At 53.4% G+C, this 14,960-nt stretch overlaps 2 protein-coding genes and 1 pseudogene across 2 annotated transcripts; all 3 read right to left on the bottom strand.

The window, feature by feature from the left end:
- Window positions 1-1,816: 1,816 nt before the first annotated feature.
- LOC135873744 (ubiquilin-2-like) lies at window positions 1,817-3,616 on the bottom strand. Its single transcript, XM_065398379.1, has 2 exons — window positions 3,249-3,616; window positions 1,817-3,098 (listed from the first exon to the last, which is right to left on the bottom strand). Exons 1-2 carry the CDS (start codon window positions 3,614-3,616, stop codon window positions 1,817-1,819), a joined length of 1,650 nt encoding a protein of 549 aa, XP_065254451.1.
- Window positions 3,617-7,469: 3,853 nt separating this feature from the next.
- On the bottom strand, window positions 7,470-9,126 carry LOC135873733 (ubiquilin-1-like; annotated as a pseudogene).
- Window positions 9,127-13,252: 4,126 nt separating this feature from the next.
- LOC135883154 (olfactory receptor 52B2-like) lies at window positions 13,253-14,218 on the bottom strand. The gene has a single exon (XM_065410225.1). The coding sequence runs from the start codon at window positions 14,216-14,218 to the stop codon at window positions 13,253-13,255; it is 966 nt and encodes a 321-aa protein (XP_065266297.1).
- Window positions 14,219-14,960: the final 742 nt, after the last annotated feature.

Genomic DNA, 14,960 nt, shown 5'->3' with positions numbered 1-14,960 from the left:
TCTGAGCTGAGTCTCAGCCAGCTCGGCCTCCCCGAGCCCACAGCTCCTGTGCGCTAGCTGTGTTGGATGGAGCTGGGTTTCATCCACGTGCCAAAGCCCCCATAGCCAAATCCGCTCATAGCCGGTGTGTTGGGCAGGCGGAGGGAGAGCGTGGGACCCCCGCGTCACTAGAGCCAGCAACGCTCAGGCCTGAGCAGCCTCTTTCAATGGCGGTGCCCTCGGAAAGGAGACAAGCTCCTCCGATGGAGCCCAGCCATGTCAGCTGGGGGCTACCAGCAGGTCAGCTACTCCGGCTCAGCAGCAGCATTAACGGGTAGAACTGGAATGACTTGCCTGGGGAGGAAAATGTTATTTACCCCTTCACACAATGAACCGGGAGGGGGTCACCCAGTGACATTAACAGGCAGCAGGTTTGAAACAAACATAAGGAAGTATTTCTTCACACAACGCACAGTCAGCCTGTGGAACATCATTGCCAGGGGATGTTGTGAAGGCCAAAAGTATAACTGGGCTCAATAAGGGATTACATAAATTCATGGAGGACAGGTCCATCAATGGCTATTGGCCAGGATGGGCAGGGACGCAGTCCCATGCTCTGGGTGTCCCTAAGCCTCTGAGTGTCAGAAGCTGGGACTGGACGACAGGGGATGGATCACATGGTAACTTCCCTGCTCTGTTCATTCCCTCGGAAGCACCTGGCACTAATCCCTGTCAGTAGACAGGGTGCTGGGCTAGATGGACCATTGCTCTGACCCAGTGTGGCCGTTCTCATGACACCGGATTGCTCTGGGGCCTAGAGGAAATCAGGTCTCATGGCTGTATTTTGAAATATACACAAGAGGCATCGGCCCTTTGTGTCTCCCACGCCCATTGTTAGAAATCCAAAGAAAACCCACCAACCAACACAAGCAGTGCAGTCTCCACACTATGCCCAGCTGCCCGATCAATCCGAGTCTCCTGGGGACTGAGAAACGTAGAGCCACTGGGACCAAGGAGACCTGAGGCATTGAGCTGTGGCCGGAGCCCTGGGCGGCAGACGTGGTTGGAGTGGAAGTGGTGGTTACAAGCAGCGTACAGGGCTGGGGGGCAAAGAGACGACTAACACTGGAAGCTTGTTTGCAAACTTCACTTAGAGGCTGTGACCCTGGCTTCCTAATCCTGGCTCCGATCAATTCCCATTAGTCAGGCTGCTCCTCCCGCGAGGACTAGGTCTTCCGAAGCAGAACAAATGGAATGACTGCACCGTGAGTCACACGAAACCAAGTCACACTGCGGTGACAGCAAATCCAGGGTTCGAAATCACACCCCTTGCCGAGCCAGCCAAAGGAAGGGTGCAATTCATGAGCTGGATTAGGTGACTCGGGAGAGTTGGGTCAAATTCCTGGCCCTGCCACAGACTTTCTGGATGACCCGGGTCAAGTCACTTAGCATACATCTACACAGTTGGCCCAGGTCAGCTGACTCAGACTTGCGGGGCTTGGACTGCAGGGCTAAAAACTGCTGTGTAGACATTCAGGCTTGGGCTGGGGCCTGCGCTCTGGGACCCCCACCCTCAATTTCCCTCTGTAACATGGAAATAAAAACATTTCCTTTCCCCCACCCTGTGCCTGTCCCGTCTCTTTAGATCGGAAGCTCTTTGGGGCAGGGAACGACTCTTATGTGTTACGTGCCATGCCTAGCACAACGGGCAGGCACTGCATGAAACACGTGCAAAGAGGGAGCACTTTGGAAGCAAGCCGCTGCACGCTACCTTAATATGCACCAAGCTGTTTTTAGTATGTAACAAGACAGAATTACAACAGGCAAAATGAACACGTTACAATATCTTGCTTGGCTGGGACTTTGTTAGCATCTCAATGGCTGCATTGATTTCCCCTTCCGTGTCAATCAGAGCCTGTAAATTCGCTTCCCGGTCCTGGAAGCCCATTGTTCTGAGCTGCTCCATTTGTCGCTCAAATCTGACGTCTGGCCTCTGCTGATCCACGCACTCTTGGCCTTCAGGTTCATCCTTGTCTGATGCTAGACTGACGTCCTCCTCGGACTCGCTACTGGGAACGGACCCTTCCATGCTTTCCAGCTCCAGGTCCACGTCCCGGTCCCCCAGCCCTAGGATAAAATCTGGGACCTCGGCCGAGAGCGTCTGCAAGCCCAGCTGAATCTGTAACAAAGCCTGCATGGCTCTAGGGCTGGTCAGTAAGGGGGCGATTTCAGCGCTCTCCAGCTCCAGAGGGACATGGTGTGTCCTTTCGTCTTGAGGCCGAGAACGTCCATCATTGGAGAGGTGGGTATTATTCAGCAGCATCTGTGCTGGGCCGTTGGGATTGGACAACACGCTCTCCATGTTCTGCATGAACTCTGGGTTTCCTGTTAGCTGTTGAACCATACTCTGAATTCCTCCTGTGTTGGCAAACCCAGGGCCTGCTCCAGGCCCAAAATTTAGGACAATAAAGTTCTGCCCTCTGCTATGGCTGGTACGATTGCTATCATGGTCATTCCCAATATCACCGGCCCTGTTCGTCCGAGTGGCCCAAGGGTTTGGTAAAGGGTCTCTGTTTTCCATCCGGGCTGGCAGACTTGCCCCACCCAAGGGTGGGTTATTCTCCAATGATTCAGACGGGTTGCTCCCAAACTGGGCTTGCACGGCGTTCATCATTGGTTCCTCTATCTCGCTGTACAGCTGCTGCAGGGCGCTGTATCCACCCGGGATGCTCTCCAGGTTGCTCAAGGCTCGGTCATGGTTCCTGATAATTTCTTGCAGCATTGCTGGGCTGCTGGAGACCTCAATCATTTCCCGGATGAAATCTGGGTTGCGGAGAATGTGATTAATCTCAGGGTTTTGCTCGGCCAGCTGCTGCATCTGCGGGTTGGAGAGGAGGATCTCCTGGACCAGGTCCGTGTTGGTGAGGATGCTCTGCACCATGGGATGCTGTGCCACCTCACTCATCAAGTCCTGTATGGAACCGTCAGCCTCTGAGGCCTCGCTCATTAAATCCGACATGTCGGTTGGGTCCAGACCCAGCACGCTCATGCCTGTCACCCCGATGAGGAAGCCCAAGAGGAACGGGTTGCTGTTGATGGTGTTCAGATCCAGGTCCGAACTGATGATCTCAAACAAGAGGTTTTCCATGATCTGGGCCACTAACTCCCGGCTGGAGGCCACCAGCTCTTCTAAGCGCCCCTGCAGCTCGGACACGTTGGAGTAGCTCAGGCCCAGGTGCTGCAGAGCGGGGCCTCGCCCCCAGGCAAGCAGGTTAGAAGCACTGCTGTTTGCGGACGGCATCGGTGGGGTGGCAGCATTCGTCGGCTCAGCCGGGTGGTCCTGGGGCCTCTTTTGGGACCGGATGACAAGATGGATGCTGAATCCACTGCGGACCCCATGCTGGCTCAGTGTGTCCTGATCCTTTAAGATCTTCCCAGCAAATATTAGCACCAGCAGGTCAGAGGGAGCCTTGAAGCGCTTGGCGACCTCGTCCTTAAACGCCCGGATGGTGCTGCTCTCTGCTACCTCAAACTGCTCCTTCTGCTTCAGGGTCTTCACCGTCACCTTGAGGACGTCGCCGGACTCAGCGGTGATGGCTGCGTGGTTAGCCCCGGGGGCCCGTCGGCTTTCAGACATGGTGACCGGGATCCAGGAGCTCCGCGTTGGTCCTTCCTCAGGGAGCAGAGGCACCAGGGGAAGGAGATGGGATGTGATGGAGGACAGTTCCTTTCGGCTGATGTACAGCGGCGGTCGTTCTTGCCGCTATCGTTACGGGCTTCCGGGGCGGAGCGGTGGGAAGGGGGAATTGGTCTGCTCTCCCCGTGGTACTGCCGGAAGCCAAAGCCAGAGCGCACATTCCAGCCAGATGTTGGCCTGCTCCTCTGTTCACTCACCACCTGGCGGGTTCCCTCATGGTCTTTCTGCTGCTGATGCCGCCTGCCCATGCAGAATTTCCACCCTGCCTGTCCTGGGGCACTGTGATATCACTGCTGACATCACAGTAAGCAGACAAGGCATTGGTGGCTGGCACTTCCCTTGAAAACAGGCCTGGGAGCACCATATCCTGGCCCATCCTTCCCTCCATCAGCCTGTCCGGCACCCATGTACACAGTGCCCCTTGACCCATGGCATCTGGAGGTTACCTTGGGCAAGCATAGGGGTTCTTACAAGAAATGTTTTCCTGGCCTCAGAGTGCGGCCACCAACTCTTGCTGGTGGCCGCACTGACACGTTTCCCTAAAATACTTTATCAACTTTAGGAAAAACAAATAAATAGCACAGATCCACATCCAGATCATTGTAATTTATGTAGGGTCTTTTTTTTTTTTTTCCAGACTCAATAATACAAATATTACCGTGAAAAGTGACATCTGTATGTTTGTTAATAGCACTTTTCACAGCAAGTCCTGGCAAGTTAAGACCGGGATGGAGGGGTGGGGCGTGCGGCAGCGGGAGCCAGGGAGATTGGATGGGGGGACCCGGTGCCACCACCACATGGTTGGAGGTGTGGGTTGGTGCCTGGGGCTGGGGTAGGCGCCCTGGGCCAGCACCCACTGGAGCCCAGAGTTGGCGCCCGCAGTTGCGTGGTCAGGGCTGGGATTGGCGCCCAGAGCCGGGGGTCAGCACCCACTGCCATACAGCCGGGGGTCAGCACCCAGAGCCGGCACTTGCTCCTGTGTGACCGGGGCCGAGGGTCGGCACCCAGGGTCGGGCTTGGGGTTTGCCCCCACTGGGAGTCAGTGTCCTGGGCCAGCACCCGCCCGAGACTGGGGTTGATGCCTGCTGCCGTGTGACTGGGGCTGGGGATCTGCACCCGGGGTTGGTGGCTGGGGCTGAGATCAGCGCCCGTGGCCAGCCCCTGCCGGAACCCAGGGTTGACATCCAGGAGCAGTGCCTGGGGTCAGCAGCGAGGGCTGGGGGTCAGAGCGGGCAGTCAGGGTTTGGGGCTGGCACTTAGGGTCTGCACCTGCTGCTGCATGGCCAGGGCTAGGGGTCAGCACCCAGAGCCAGCACCCGCTGGAGCCCAAGGCCAGCGCCGGGGATCTGCACCCAAGGCCGGCAGCCGCTGGAGCTCAGGGTTGGCGCCTGGGGCCAGCACCCAGGGTCAGTGACTAGGGCTGGGGGTCGGCGAGCACAGATGGGGGCCAGCGCCAGCGGCCAGCAGCTGCCGATGTGATTGGGGGTCAGTGCCACGTGGCCAGAGCCAGAGATCGGAGCCAGCCGCTATGCAGTCAGGGGCTGGAGTCTGACGCCCCATGGCTGGAGCCCTAGTCTGCAGCCAGGCTCCCTGAGTCCCCACCGCCCAACCACCCCAGGGCTGAAGTCCGAGCCCCACTAAGCCCCCCCGTCCCCCCTCCGATAGAGAACTCACCGTGCTCCTGCAGCGTTGTGCCCACCTGTCTCCAAGTGCAGGGCAGGGCATCCAGGAGCAACAGGGAGGGCGGGGGGTGTCCGATGCTTTGCCCCCCCCCCCAAAGAAGCTGTCCTGGCTGCAGGGAAACCCCCTGGTGGCCGCATTTGAGAAATGGCGGGCTAACACGGAGTGTGAACCGTGCCCAAGCCTGGCTTCCCCGCGTTATCCTCCTACCCGACTTCTCGCCAGAGGCAGCCTTCTGGCCCGTTCCCTGCCGAGCTGCTCCCTCTGGGGAAAGCACATCCCCCTGGAAAACATCCTCTGCCCCCCTCCCGCCATCCGGCAGCAGTGGGGCTGCAACGGCTCTTGTTCTTGATTGCAGGGCACTGCCCACCCCCCGCCCCCGCCCCCACACCGTCTCCCTGTGTCCCGCTTCTCGCCAAGGGGCAGGTCATCTTCCCATGGGACATGCAGCTCTCCTCCTCACAGGCTCAGTAGTTAGAGGGGGTGGCCCATGCCAGTCTGTCTTCTCAGACACCCAGCTGGCCCTCCCCTTTCTCAGCTCTCCAGTGGGGAGGCCTGCTACCTCCCATGTCCCTCTGTTCCCCATGAGACAGGCCTGCTCCTCCAGTGACGAGCAGCAGGACCCCAAAACACCTTCTGTTGGCCCCACTGCTCTAGCCCCTTAGTGTTTAGAGGCACCTCCACCCCACAGTGCTTGTAGGTGATGCAATCCAATAGTCGCATTTTAAGTGATGGGACACAATGGAGGAATCCCTGTGTGGGCTCTCTGGCCTGGCCATGCAGACTGTCCGACTGGTCCCTTCTGGTCTGGTATTTCTGGGTCCCGCTCTCCCAGAACAAGAGGGTGGTCAGCTCACCTGCTCCTCCAGAAGATAGAAGAGGTGATCTCCTATGAGCCTACCAGCTGATGAAAGAGGACAGAGAAGACCAGCTGCCCTCCATCTGAATACCATCACCGCCCTTGGTGTGGATACAAGGTGATATGGCTACTGGTGTACTGGGCTGCATTAATCCAGGGCGTAACTCCATTGATCTCAGGATGAATTGGTCACTGGGAACAACTCATTCCTCAGATGTAACCCTTCTCTGTCTGCAATTTGGCCCCACACCAATCGTAACATTCCTGATTTTTTTCATCATTCATGATTGTTAGACAAAGAGCGTTTCTGAACATGTTTTGGCCTTTGACCTGTTTGCAAAGTGTTTAGGTTAGATAGTCACGGTTTGCTATTTGAGCAACTAAGTCATATGGCATGGTTTCTGTTTCCTAATTGGATGACATAAGGTTAGCACTTCCAACACTTCATCACTGATGAATACTGATATTTACACCAAGAAAAATCTCCTCCAAAAACATCTGTGTGAACAAAACACAAGTTCACTAACGTGCGCTGAACAGTGAATGTAATACGGCACAAACACAGCCAGCCACTGTGGTTAGAGCTTCACAACTATAGTCACAACTATTGGGCTGGGACCCAGGAGATCTGGTTCTATTCCAGGTCTCTCACAGATGCCATGTGTAATTTTGGATGAATCAAATCTCTTTGGGCCTCAGTTTCCCTGTCTACACCATGGGGATAATAACCTCAAAACCACACACACACATACACACAAAACCCCATGGCAGTGAGTCTCAGAGCCCGGCTCAACTGGCTCAGCCCGAATGTTTCCACTGCTATTGGTAGCCACAAAGCACGAGTCCTGCAAGCCTGAGTCAGCTGACTTGGGCTCGGAGACTTTTTTGCCGACATACCCTTAGCTCACAGGGGTGGTGTGAGGAGGAATTCTTAACTGCGTGTCAGTCAATCAAATACTACACTCACCGGGGCCCAGGTAGAGAGACAGACTATTTGCCCAGCTGTAAATAATATCTGCTTCACAGAGCTGTAGTGACGCTCATAATTCATTAACTCATTCTCTCGAACTCCCTAGAGGACAGCTGCTGGGTAATAGCACCTTATCATAGGGCTGAAGCATGCAACATCTTTAGGCAAAAGCTGCTGACTTCCGGCCGCTGACAAGAAAATGACAGCTCTCCACAAAAAGGTGCACCATGATTGGCTTTTCTTTATAAGACCGAAATCCAAGTGAACACGTTACAGAGACGGTGCTACGACGGGTGGGCTGGATGTTTCTGTCTTCCCACTGTTGCGCTGATATCTTCTCCGGTTGCTATGTATGTTCCCGTCGCGGTTCAAGGAGCCCATTGATTCCAGCTACTCCAGTTCTTCCTGAAATTTGATTTCTGGAGCTTGTAAGTGCTGAGGGTTCGTCCCAGGAAGAACTTTCAGCATCCGCAGCATGTTTAGATGTTGGTGTCCCTGCTCGGACGCTGCCGGCGCTGCGTGGGACGTTTCACGGGGTGCAGGGCTCGGGCCAGTAGCACTTAGAGAGCTCCCAGAATTTCCCAGTCCCCACAAACGGAGAGTAAACCACGGTAGAAGGACAGGGGCCTCGGCTGCCAACGTCTGCAGCCCCTGCTCAATCTGCAGCCAAGCTTGCATGGCTTTCGGGTTGGACATGGCCACTAACATCTCAGGGTTCTGGATCTGCTGAAAGAAATTCGGCAGCCCCTGCGTCACTGGTTCTTGGTGCTGGGGGCTCTCCGCCGACAAGGTGGCCTGTGCTGCCAACTGAGCGTTCTGTATCAGCGACAGCATCATGCACTTGGTGTAGGATGCGCACAAGTTCACAATCAGCTGGGGGTTCTCGGTGATCTGCTGCACCAAGTTCTGAATCCCTCCTGTGGTGAACATCCCCGGTCCCAGATTGGGCCCGGAAGAGCTCTGCCCGAGAGGGTTGGTGCTGCTGCTGGTAACACCGCTGTCCAGGTCCCCGCAGGTGCTGTTGGTGCAGATGCTTGTGGCGCTCTGGGAGACGGAGGGAGGAGCCAACAGGTCTCTGTGATCTACGCAGGATGGCTGGCCGCCCCGACCCACACCCTCCAAGGAGGGATTCCTCACCAGCATAGCAAAGGGAAGGTTTCCAAACTGCTCTTGGGCGGCGCTTAGCACTGGTTCCTGGGGCTCAGCATAGGCGCATCTCAAGGCATTGTCCCCGCCTGGGATGTTTTCCAAGTTGCTCAAGGCTCGGTCTTGACTCCTCATCTCCTGCATCATTTCTGGGTTCCGAACTATGTCCAGCATCTCCCTCATGATGTCCGCGTTGTTGAGGATGCGGCTGATCTCTGGGATTTGCTGGGCCAGCTGCTGCATCTGCGGGTGGGCCATGATCAGCTGCCTCATCAGGTCAGGGTTGGAGAGCATGCTCTGGATAAACGGGTTCTCCACCTTCCGGGCCATCATCTCCGAGCTGGCCAGGAGCTGCAGTGGGCTCTGTAGCTCCGTGCTGGACAAGTTCACGCCCAGGCCCCGCCTGCTCAGATCAAAGGCGCTGCTGTGGGTGGGGGTGACGCTGGACGGCGATGGGGCGGGGGCAACGTTCCTGGCCACGTACACGTGTGGCAGCGGATTCTCCTGGGGTCTCTTCTGCGTCCTGATGACGAGGTGGACAGTGATCCCGTCCTGGATCCCCCGCTGCCTGAGGGTGTCCTGGTCTTTCAAAATCCTCCCAACAAACACCAGCACGAGCTGGCTGGTCTGGCAGTTGAAGTGCTTGGAGATCTCCTCCTTGAACTGCTTGATGGTGCTGTTCTCTGGCACCACAAACTCCTCTTTCAGCTTGGGGGTTTTCACCGTGACCCGGATGATGCGGGGGTTGGCGGCGATGACTGGGCAGGCGAGGGTGATCTCTCCGCTGTCAGCCATGCTTCGTGAGGCTCAGGGAGGGCCGAGGAGAGCCGGAGTGCAGGGGAAGCTGGGTTTCCTTAACTATGGTGATATTCTTAGTCTTGTTCTTGCTGATGTGATCACAGATCTACGGGTGGGGGAGCAGGAGAAGGGAACCGAACTCCCCCTGCCCTGTGTAATGCCAGAATCCAGGCCCAAATCATGCATACCAGCCCCCACTTCTCCACTCCCAGGGCACCAGCTCCCTCCTGCTTCTCCAGCAGTTCACCGCTCTGCCTGATGGCTGGGCCGACTGTGACATCACCGATGACATCTTTGTGAGCAGCAATGGCATTGGCAGCCCCTACCTCCCTGCTCCCCGAAATGGGCAGACCCCAGAAAGATGCTGATCCATTGGAGAGGGCTCAGAGAAGAGCCACGGGAATGAGTAAAGGATTAGAAACCCTGCCTGATAGTGACAGGCTCAAAGAGAACAATCGGTTTAGTTTAACAAAGAGAAAGTTAAGTCTGTTCACAGTGTGTAAGAACCTACACAGGGAACAAACGTTTAACAATGGGCTCTTCTCCCTAGCAGAGAAAATCTCACACAGTCCAGTGCTGGAAGTGGAAGCTAGACACATTCAGACTGGGAGTAAAGTGGAGATTTCTAACAGCGAGGGGAATTAACCCTTGGAACAATTTATAAGGGTTGTGGTGGATTTTCCATCACTGACCATTGTTCAATCAAGATGGGATATTTTTCTAGCAGATCTGCTCTAGGAATTATTCTGGGCAGTTCCCTGGCCTGTACGATGCAGGGGCTCAGAATGGATGAACACAATGTTCCCTTCTGGCCTTGGAATTAATGAATCTGTGAATAATGGGGATGTGAAGCCAGGGATGGGCTGGATTTTCCTCCGGCTTTGGGAGGATCAGAAATAACTCCACTGAAAGCAAGGGCAGCAGTGTATGCTTAGAATCAAAGCCCATGGCCCTGCATCTCCTCTGCTCCACACCTGCTGTCCTTCACAGGGCAGAACGAGGGCCCAGCTGTGGCATGCACGGCCTTGTTTCTCCCTGCTTATGTCTAGCCTAGTTTGTAAGCTCCTTGGGGCAGGGATCACATCTCCGTTGGCTAGTTTGGGAGATGCCTGGCACAGGCCTTTGGGCCCCAAAGGAAACAAGTTTAAGTAATAATATTGAGCTGTTTCATCAGTGGATCTCAGAGCACTCTACAAAGGACATCAGTATCATTATTCCCATTTTACAGATGGGGAAACTGAGGCACAGGGAGGTGAGTGACTTGCCCAAGGTTCTCCAGCAGGCCGGTGGCAGAGCTTGGGGATAGAACCCAGATCTCCTGAGTCCCACCCCAGATTCACAGCCTGTGTGCATGTCATCCACGGTCTACATCTCCCTGCCATGCAGACACTTTGCCTTGGGGTTACAAGACTGGCCTAGGGTGAAAGGAAGGAACTGTTTTCTCTTGTTCTTCAGTGGTGTACAGCAGGAGTAGGGGCTGGCTAACCTACAGTCGGTGTCTAATGGGGTCTGTAACTAACTCTCTGCCTCCCTCCTTCCTCCCAGAGCCAGAGGGACCTCCCACCCCCACCAGAAGCTATTGCAAAAATGGGGGAAATTAAACAGGTTGTGAACTTCCAGTTCACTGACGTACAAACCTGCCCGTGCCCTGCCTCTGCTCCGCAGCCTGGCTCCGCACTCGCAGAGTGGGCAGCCCCTGGCTAGGACACACACACCCCTGCCGAGCCATCAGCCCCCTTTGACTCCACTGTGCACCCAGAGGGCAGTCTATCTCACCAGCTCAGTGCAGTGTGCGCCTCAATTTCCTCATTGGCAAAGTGACCTGGGTAAACTGATGGAAGGGACGGTATAATGAGATTGCCTACAGTGGCGTATGGCCCATCTGCAAGTGCTAGCAGCAACTATCTCCAATGGCCTTAAAAGATAAACACAATGAGTTGGGAAAGGGTTAACACAGCTTTTCAAACGGAAATCATGCCTGGCCAAGCTATTGGATACTTTGAGGGGGTCAACAAGCTTGTGGACAAGGGAGATCCAGTAGCTATAGTGCACTTGGCCTTTCAGAAAGCCTTTGACAAGGTCCCTCACCAAAGGCTGTTCAGCAAAGTAAGCTGTCACGGGATAAGAGGGAAGGTCCTCTCATGGGTCAGTAACTGGTTAAAAGACAGGAAAGAAAGGGTGTAGTAGGAAGAGGGTCTGAAACATAAGCCCTTGTATCAGAGGCCTGAAGCCTGAACTAAAGTAGTGGTCAAAACTTTGCTGATATGAAGCAAAGTCGGGTTGTGAGCAAGAGGCAGGCCCTGCTCCCAGAATCTGATCGGTACAGGGCTGATATTGTTCTCTCTGCGTGCTGCACTGGCTCTGGCCAGAGAGTCCGTACAAGCTCTGGCTAATGTTTGGTACCCAATTAACATCAAGTCAATGTAGATATTAATGTTCTCCATAGCGTAGGTACCTTGGCATTTAGCCATGGAAGCAATATGGTGGTGTGGCTCAGTTTTCCTCCTCATACAACACATTAGGTCTGGAATGTCTTTTCTGCTGTGAAAAGTCCCAAGACTGGTTGCATACCCTAGCTTTGAGATAGCAGTATTACATGGCCTTTGGACATAAAGTGTGTTATAATATAAGAAACAGTTTAACCATAAAGGCTTTTAGCACATACTGAGTTCTTATGTATCACTCCCAACATGTTCAAGGGTTTTTCCAAAAGATAATGTACATTGTAGATCTTTACAGTTCTTGGCATTAGCAACAAACCAGTCACAAAATTTAACATTAGCATTAACATCAAATTTACCACAAGTGTACATTTACCAGCATTTTTCTCATGCCACGCCTTTGGCTCAATACCGTTGGGGTTTTGGCATTTTAGGGTTAACCTGTGGCTTCCATTAGCAGGATAAAGGTTTTTCCTTCCTCCCTGTCCTGGAGGGTCAAATTCTGAACTCTCTTGCTTAACAGAATCCATTGGCTGGCTAGCTGTGTCCTCCCTGCTAACAGCTAAGGGCACATCTTTCTCCCCCACAGTCAATCAGGTAATTTGCATGAACACAGACACTAACTTGTTCAGTAGTTTTCAGATTCTTCACCATTACCAATTCCAAGGCTGGACTCTGTCTTAAAGAGATACCGTCCATTTTCACTAGCATGTTAGACTCAAGATCCCTTTGTCCTTCCATTACCAACCTCTGCTTCCACATAGAATCAGATCTCAAGTTCACTGAGAGACTACAAGACATACCCAAAATGTCTAGAGATGAGAGTTTCTGACATTAGCAGAAGGCTAAACAAGCCTCTAATCCCCGGGAGGAATCAGCACCTTATCCTCAGCGGCAAAACATGCCTTTAACACGAGGTAAGACACAGCTAATCACACACACACACATTCTATTCTCCCTCTCTCTCTCCCACAGTCAGGGACCAGAGAGCACGTGCAAATGAGCCCCTCGCCCAATGCACCAGGCCACAGCACCCCCGATCTCTCTCCCACCCCCACAAAGCCACGTGTATAGGGAAGAGAGCGAGATCAGCGTGGGGAAGCCGGGCCCATCCATGTGAAATGTGCCGTAAGGCAGCCAAACACAAGGTCCATGGGACACAGGCCTTGGCTGCGGAATGGGGGACTGAGGCCGGCTGAGCTGTGACCCTGAGAAGGATTTAGAAGTTTGAGGAGGAAAGAAACGAACCCAAGGTGACACAGCAGGTCGGTGGCAGAAACAGGACTAGAGCCCCTCTCTCCCAACGTGCAGCTTTCTGTTACCATTAAGAGGCCAGCTCAGATGCAGCTTGTCACAGAGGAGAAGCACACACCGTGCTCTCTCGCAGGGTGATTTTATCTTTGTGCTTTCTTGTTTTGTTGTTTCCCTTCATCTCAGAACAAGACTCACTTGGTCTGGCGGCCTTTTGTGGAAGTGAGCAGTGTTGGTGTAGCCCTCTCTGTCCCAGGATATTAAAGAGACAAAGTGAGGAAGGAGATATGTTTTATTGGACCAAGTTCTGTTGGCGAGAAAGACCAGCTTTCGAGCTCACACAGTGTAAGTACATAGTTAAAACACCCCTAGAGTTCCAATGAAAACCTGGCTTTAATTTCCAACTCCCAAAGCATTTTCTGTTGCCTCCTTTAGCTCAGCAGGGAGCTTCTGCTACAGCATCGATAAAACACATTGATCACGCGTTTCAGGATCTCTTTTGTTCTCACCCCATACACGATGGGGTTTAACATGGGGGGAATGAGCACATAGAGGTTGGCCAGTAGGATGTGAATATAACCTGGGATGTTGTGGCCAAACCGGTGTGCAAAAAAGGAGAAAAAGGCTGGTGTGTAGAACATTAGAATAACACAGAGGTGGGAGCCGCAGGTGCGGAGAGCCTTGAGCCGGGCATCCTTGGAGGGGAGCCGGAAGACGGCCCTGAGGATCAGTCCATAAGATACAGCAATGAGCACAGCATCCAAGCCGATTGCTAAAATAGCCACAGCTAGGCCATACCAGGTGTTGACTGTGATGTCGTCGCAGGCGAGCCGGGCTATGCCCATGTGCTCACAATAGGTGTGAGGCAGGAGGTTGGTTCTGCAGAACTTCAGACGCTTCACGAGAAAGATGACAGGGAAAATTATACAGAAACTTCTCGTGACAGCTGCCAGCCCCATCTTCCTGATCACAGACTTGGTTAGTATGATGGTGTATCTCAGGGGGTCGCAGATGGCAACGTACCGATCAAACGCCATGGCCAGCAGGATGGCCGACTCGGCAATAAAAATGACATGGATGAAGAACATCTGGGTCAGGCAGGCAGCAAAAGAAATTTCCCCCGCTCTAAACCAGAATACAGCCAGCATCTTGGGTACTGCAGTGGTAGATAATAGCAGATCAGCAGCGGCCAGCATGGACAGGAAAAGATACATTGGCTCATGGAGGCTTCGTTCTGTTAGTATGATGAATAGTAGGAGAGAGTTCCCAAAAAGCGCCACAATGTACATCAGACAGAAGGGGATGGAGATCCACACCTGAGACTCTTCCATGCCTGGGATGCCGGTCAGGATGTAAGTTACAGGGTCAAAAAAGGTGTGATTGTCAGCTGGCATCATTTATCATCACTTGGATCTTCTATTCAGTTTCCAGGAACTAACAGCAAAAGAGAAAATCAGTGAAAACTCGAGTGTCAGCTAGGACTAGAATGCATTTGTTGACAGAATCATAGATACCATCAAAAACTTCATTGTGTGACAGCTGCCTGTCAGGTGGGACCATACATTCAGAAACACGGAACATCTCCATTCCAAAAGAGGGAAGATGTCTTGGATAGTTCTTGCTCCAGGTGAAGCAGGGCGCGCCCTCCTGGTGTTGCTGTCCACAGCAGAATCTCTCCTCCGCACATTTGCTACAGTCGCTCTCAGGGCTCAAGCAGTGACTGTGAAAGTGAGTTAAAGCAGCTACACGACTGGTTCTTCTGGTACTTACACTGGTTTTACACTCACTACTGCGCAGTCACTCCCAGTTAGTAATGGTGTGAGAGCAGAACCTCTTTCAGTCACAATCGTCCTGCTGGATCCTACTGGCTCTGAGGCCTTGACCCAACCAACACTCAAGCACACGAGTGAACTCATTCACAAGCAACTCCCATTGACTTTTATGAAAATACTCACATGAGTAAAATTGCAATTTTCTCAGGATTTGGTCCTAAATATGTGAAGCCAATCTCAATTAAGGTCTGGTCTGCACTACAGACCTATGTTGGGATAACTACGTTGACCAGGTGTGTGACCTTGCTGGTGGCTGCACTGACACTTTTCCCTAAAATACGTGATTAACTTTAGGAAAAAGGCGGAG

Source organism: Emys orbicularis, chromosome 1, assembly GCF_028017835.1.
Source record: "Emys orbicularis isolate rEmyOrb1 chromosome 1, rEmyOrb1.hap1, whole genome shotgun sequence".
Classification (NCBI taxonomy): Eukaryota; Metazoa; Chordata; order Testudines; family Emydidae; genus Emys; species Emys orbicularis.
This window is presented reverse-complemented; position numbering and strand designations above follow the sequence as displayed.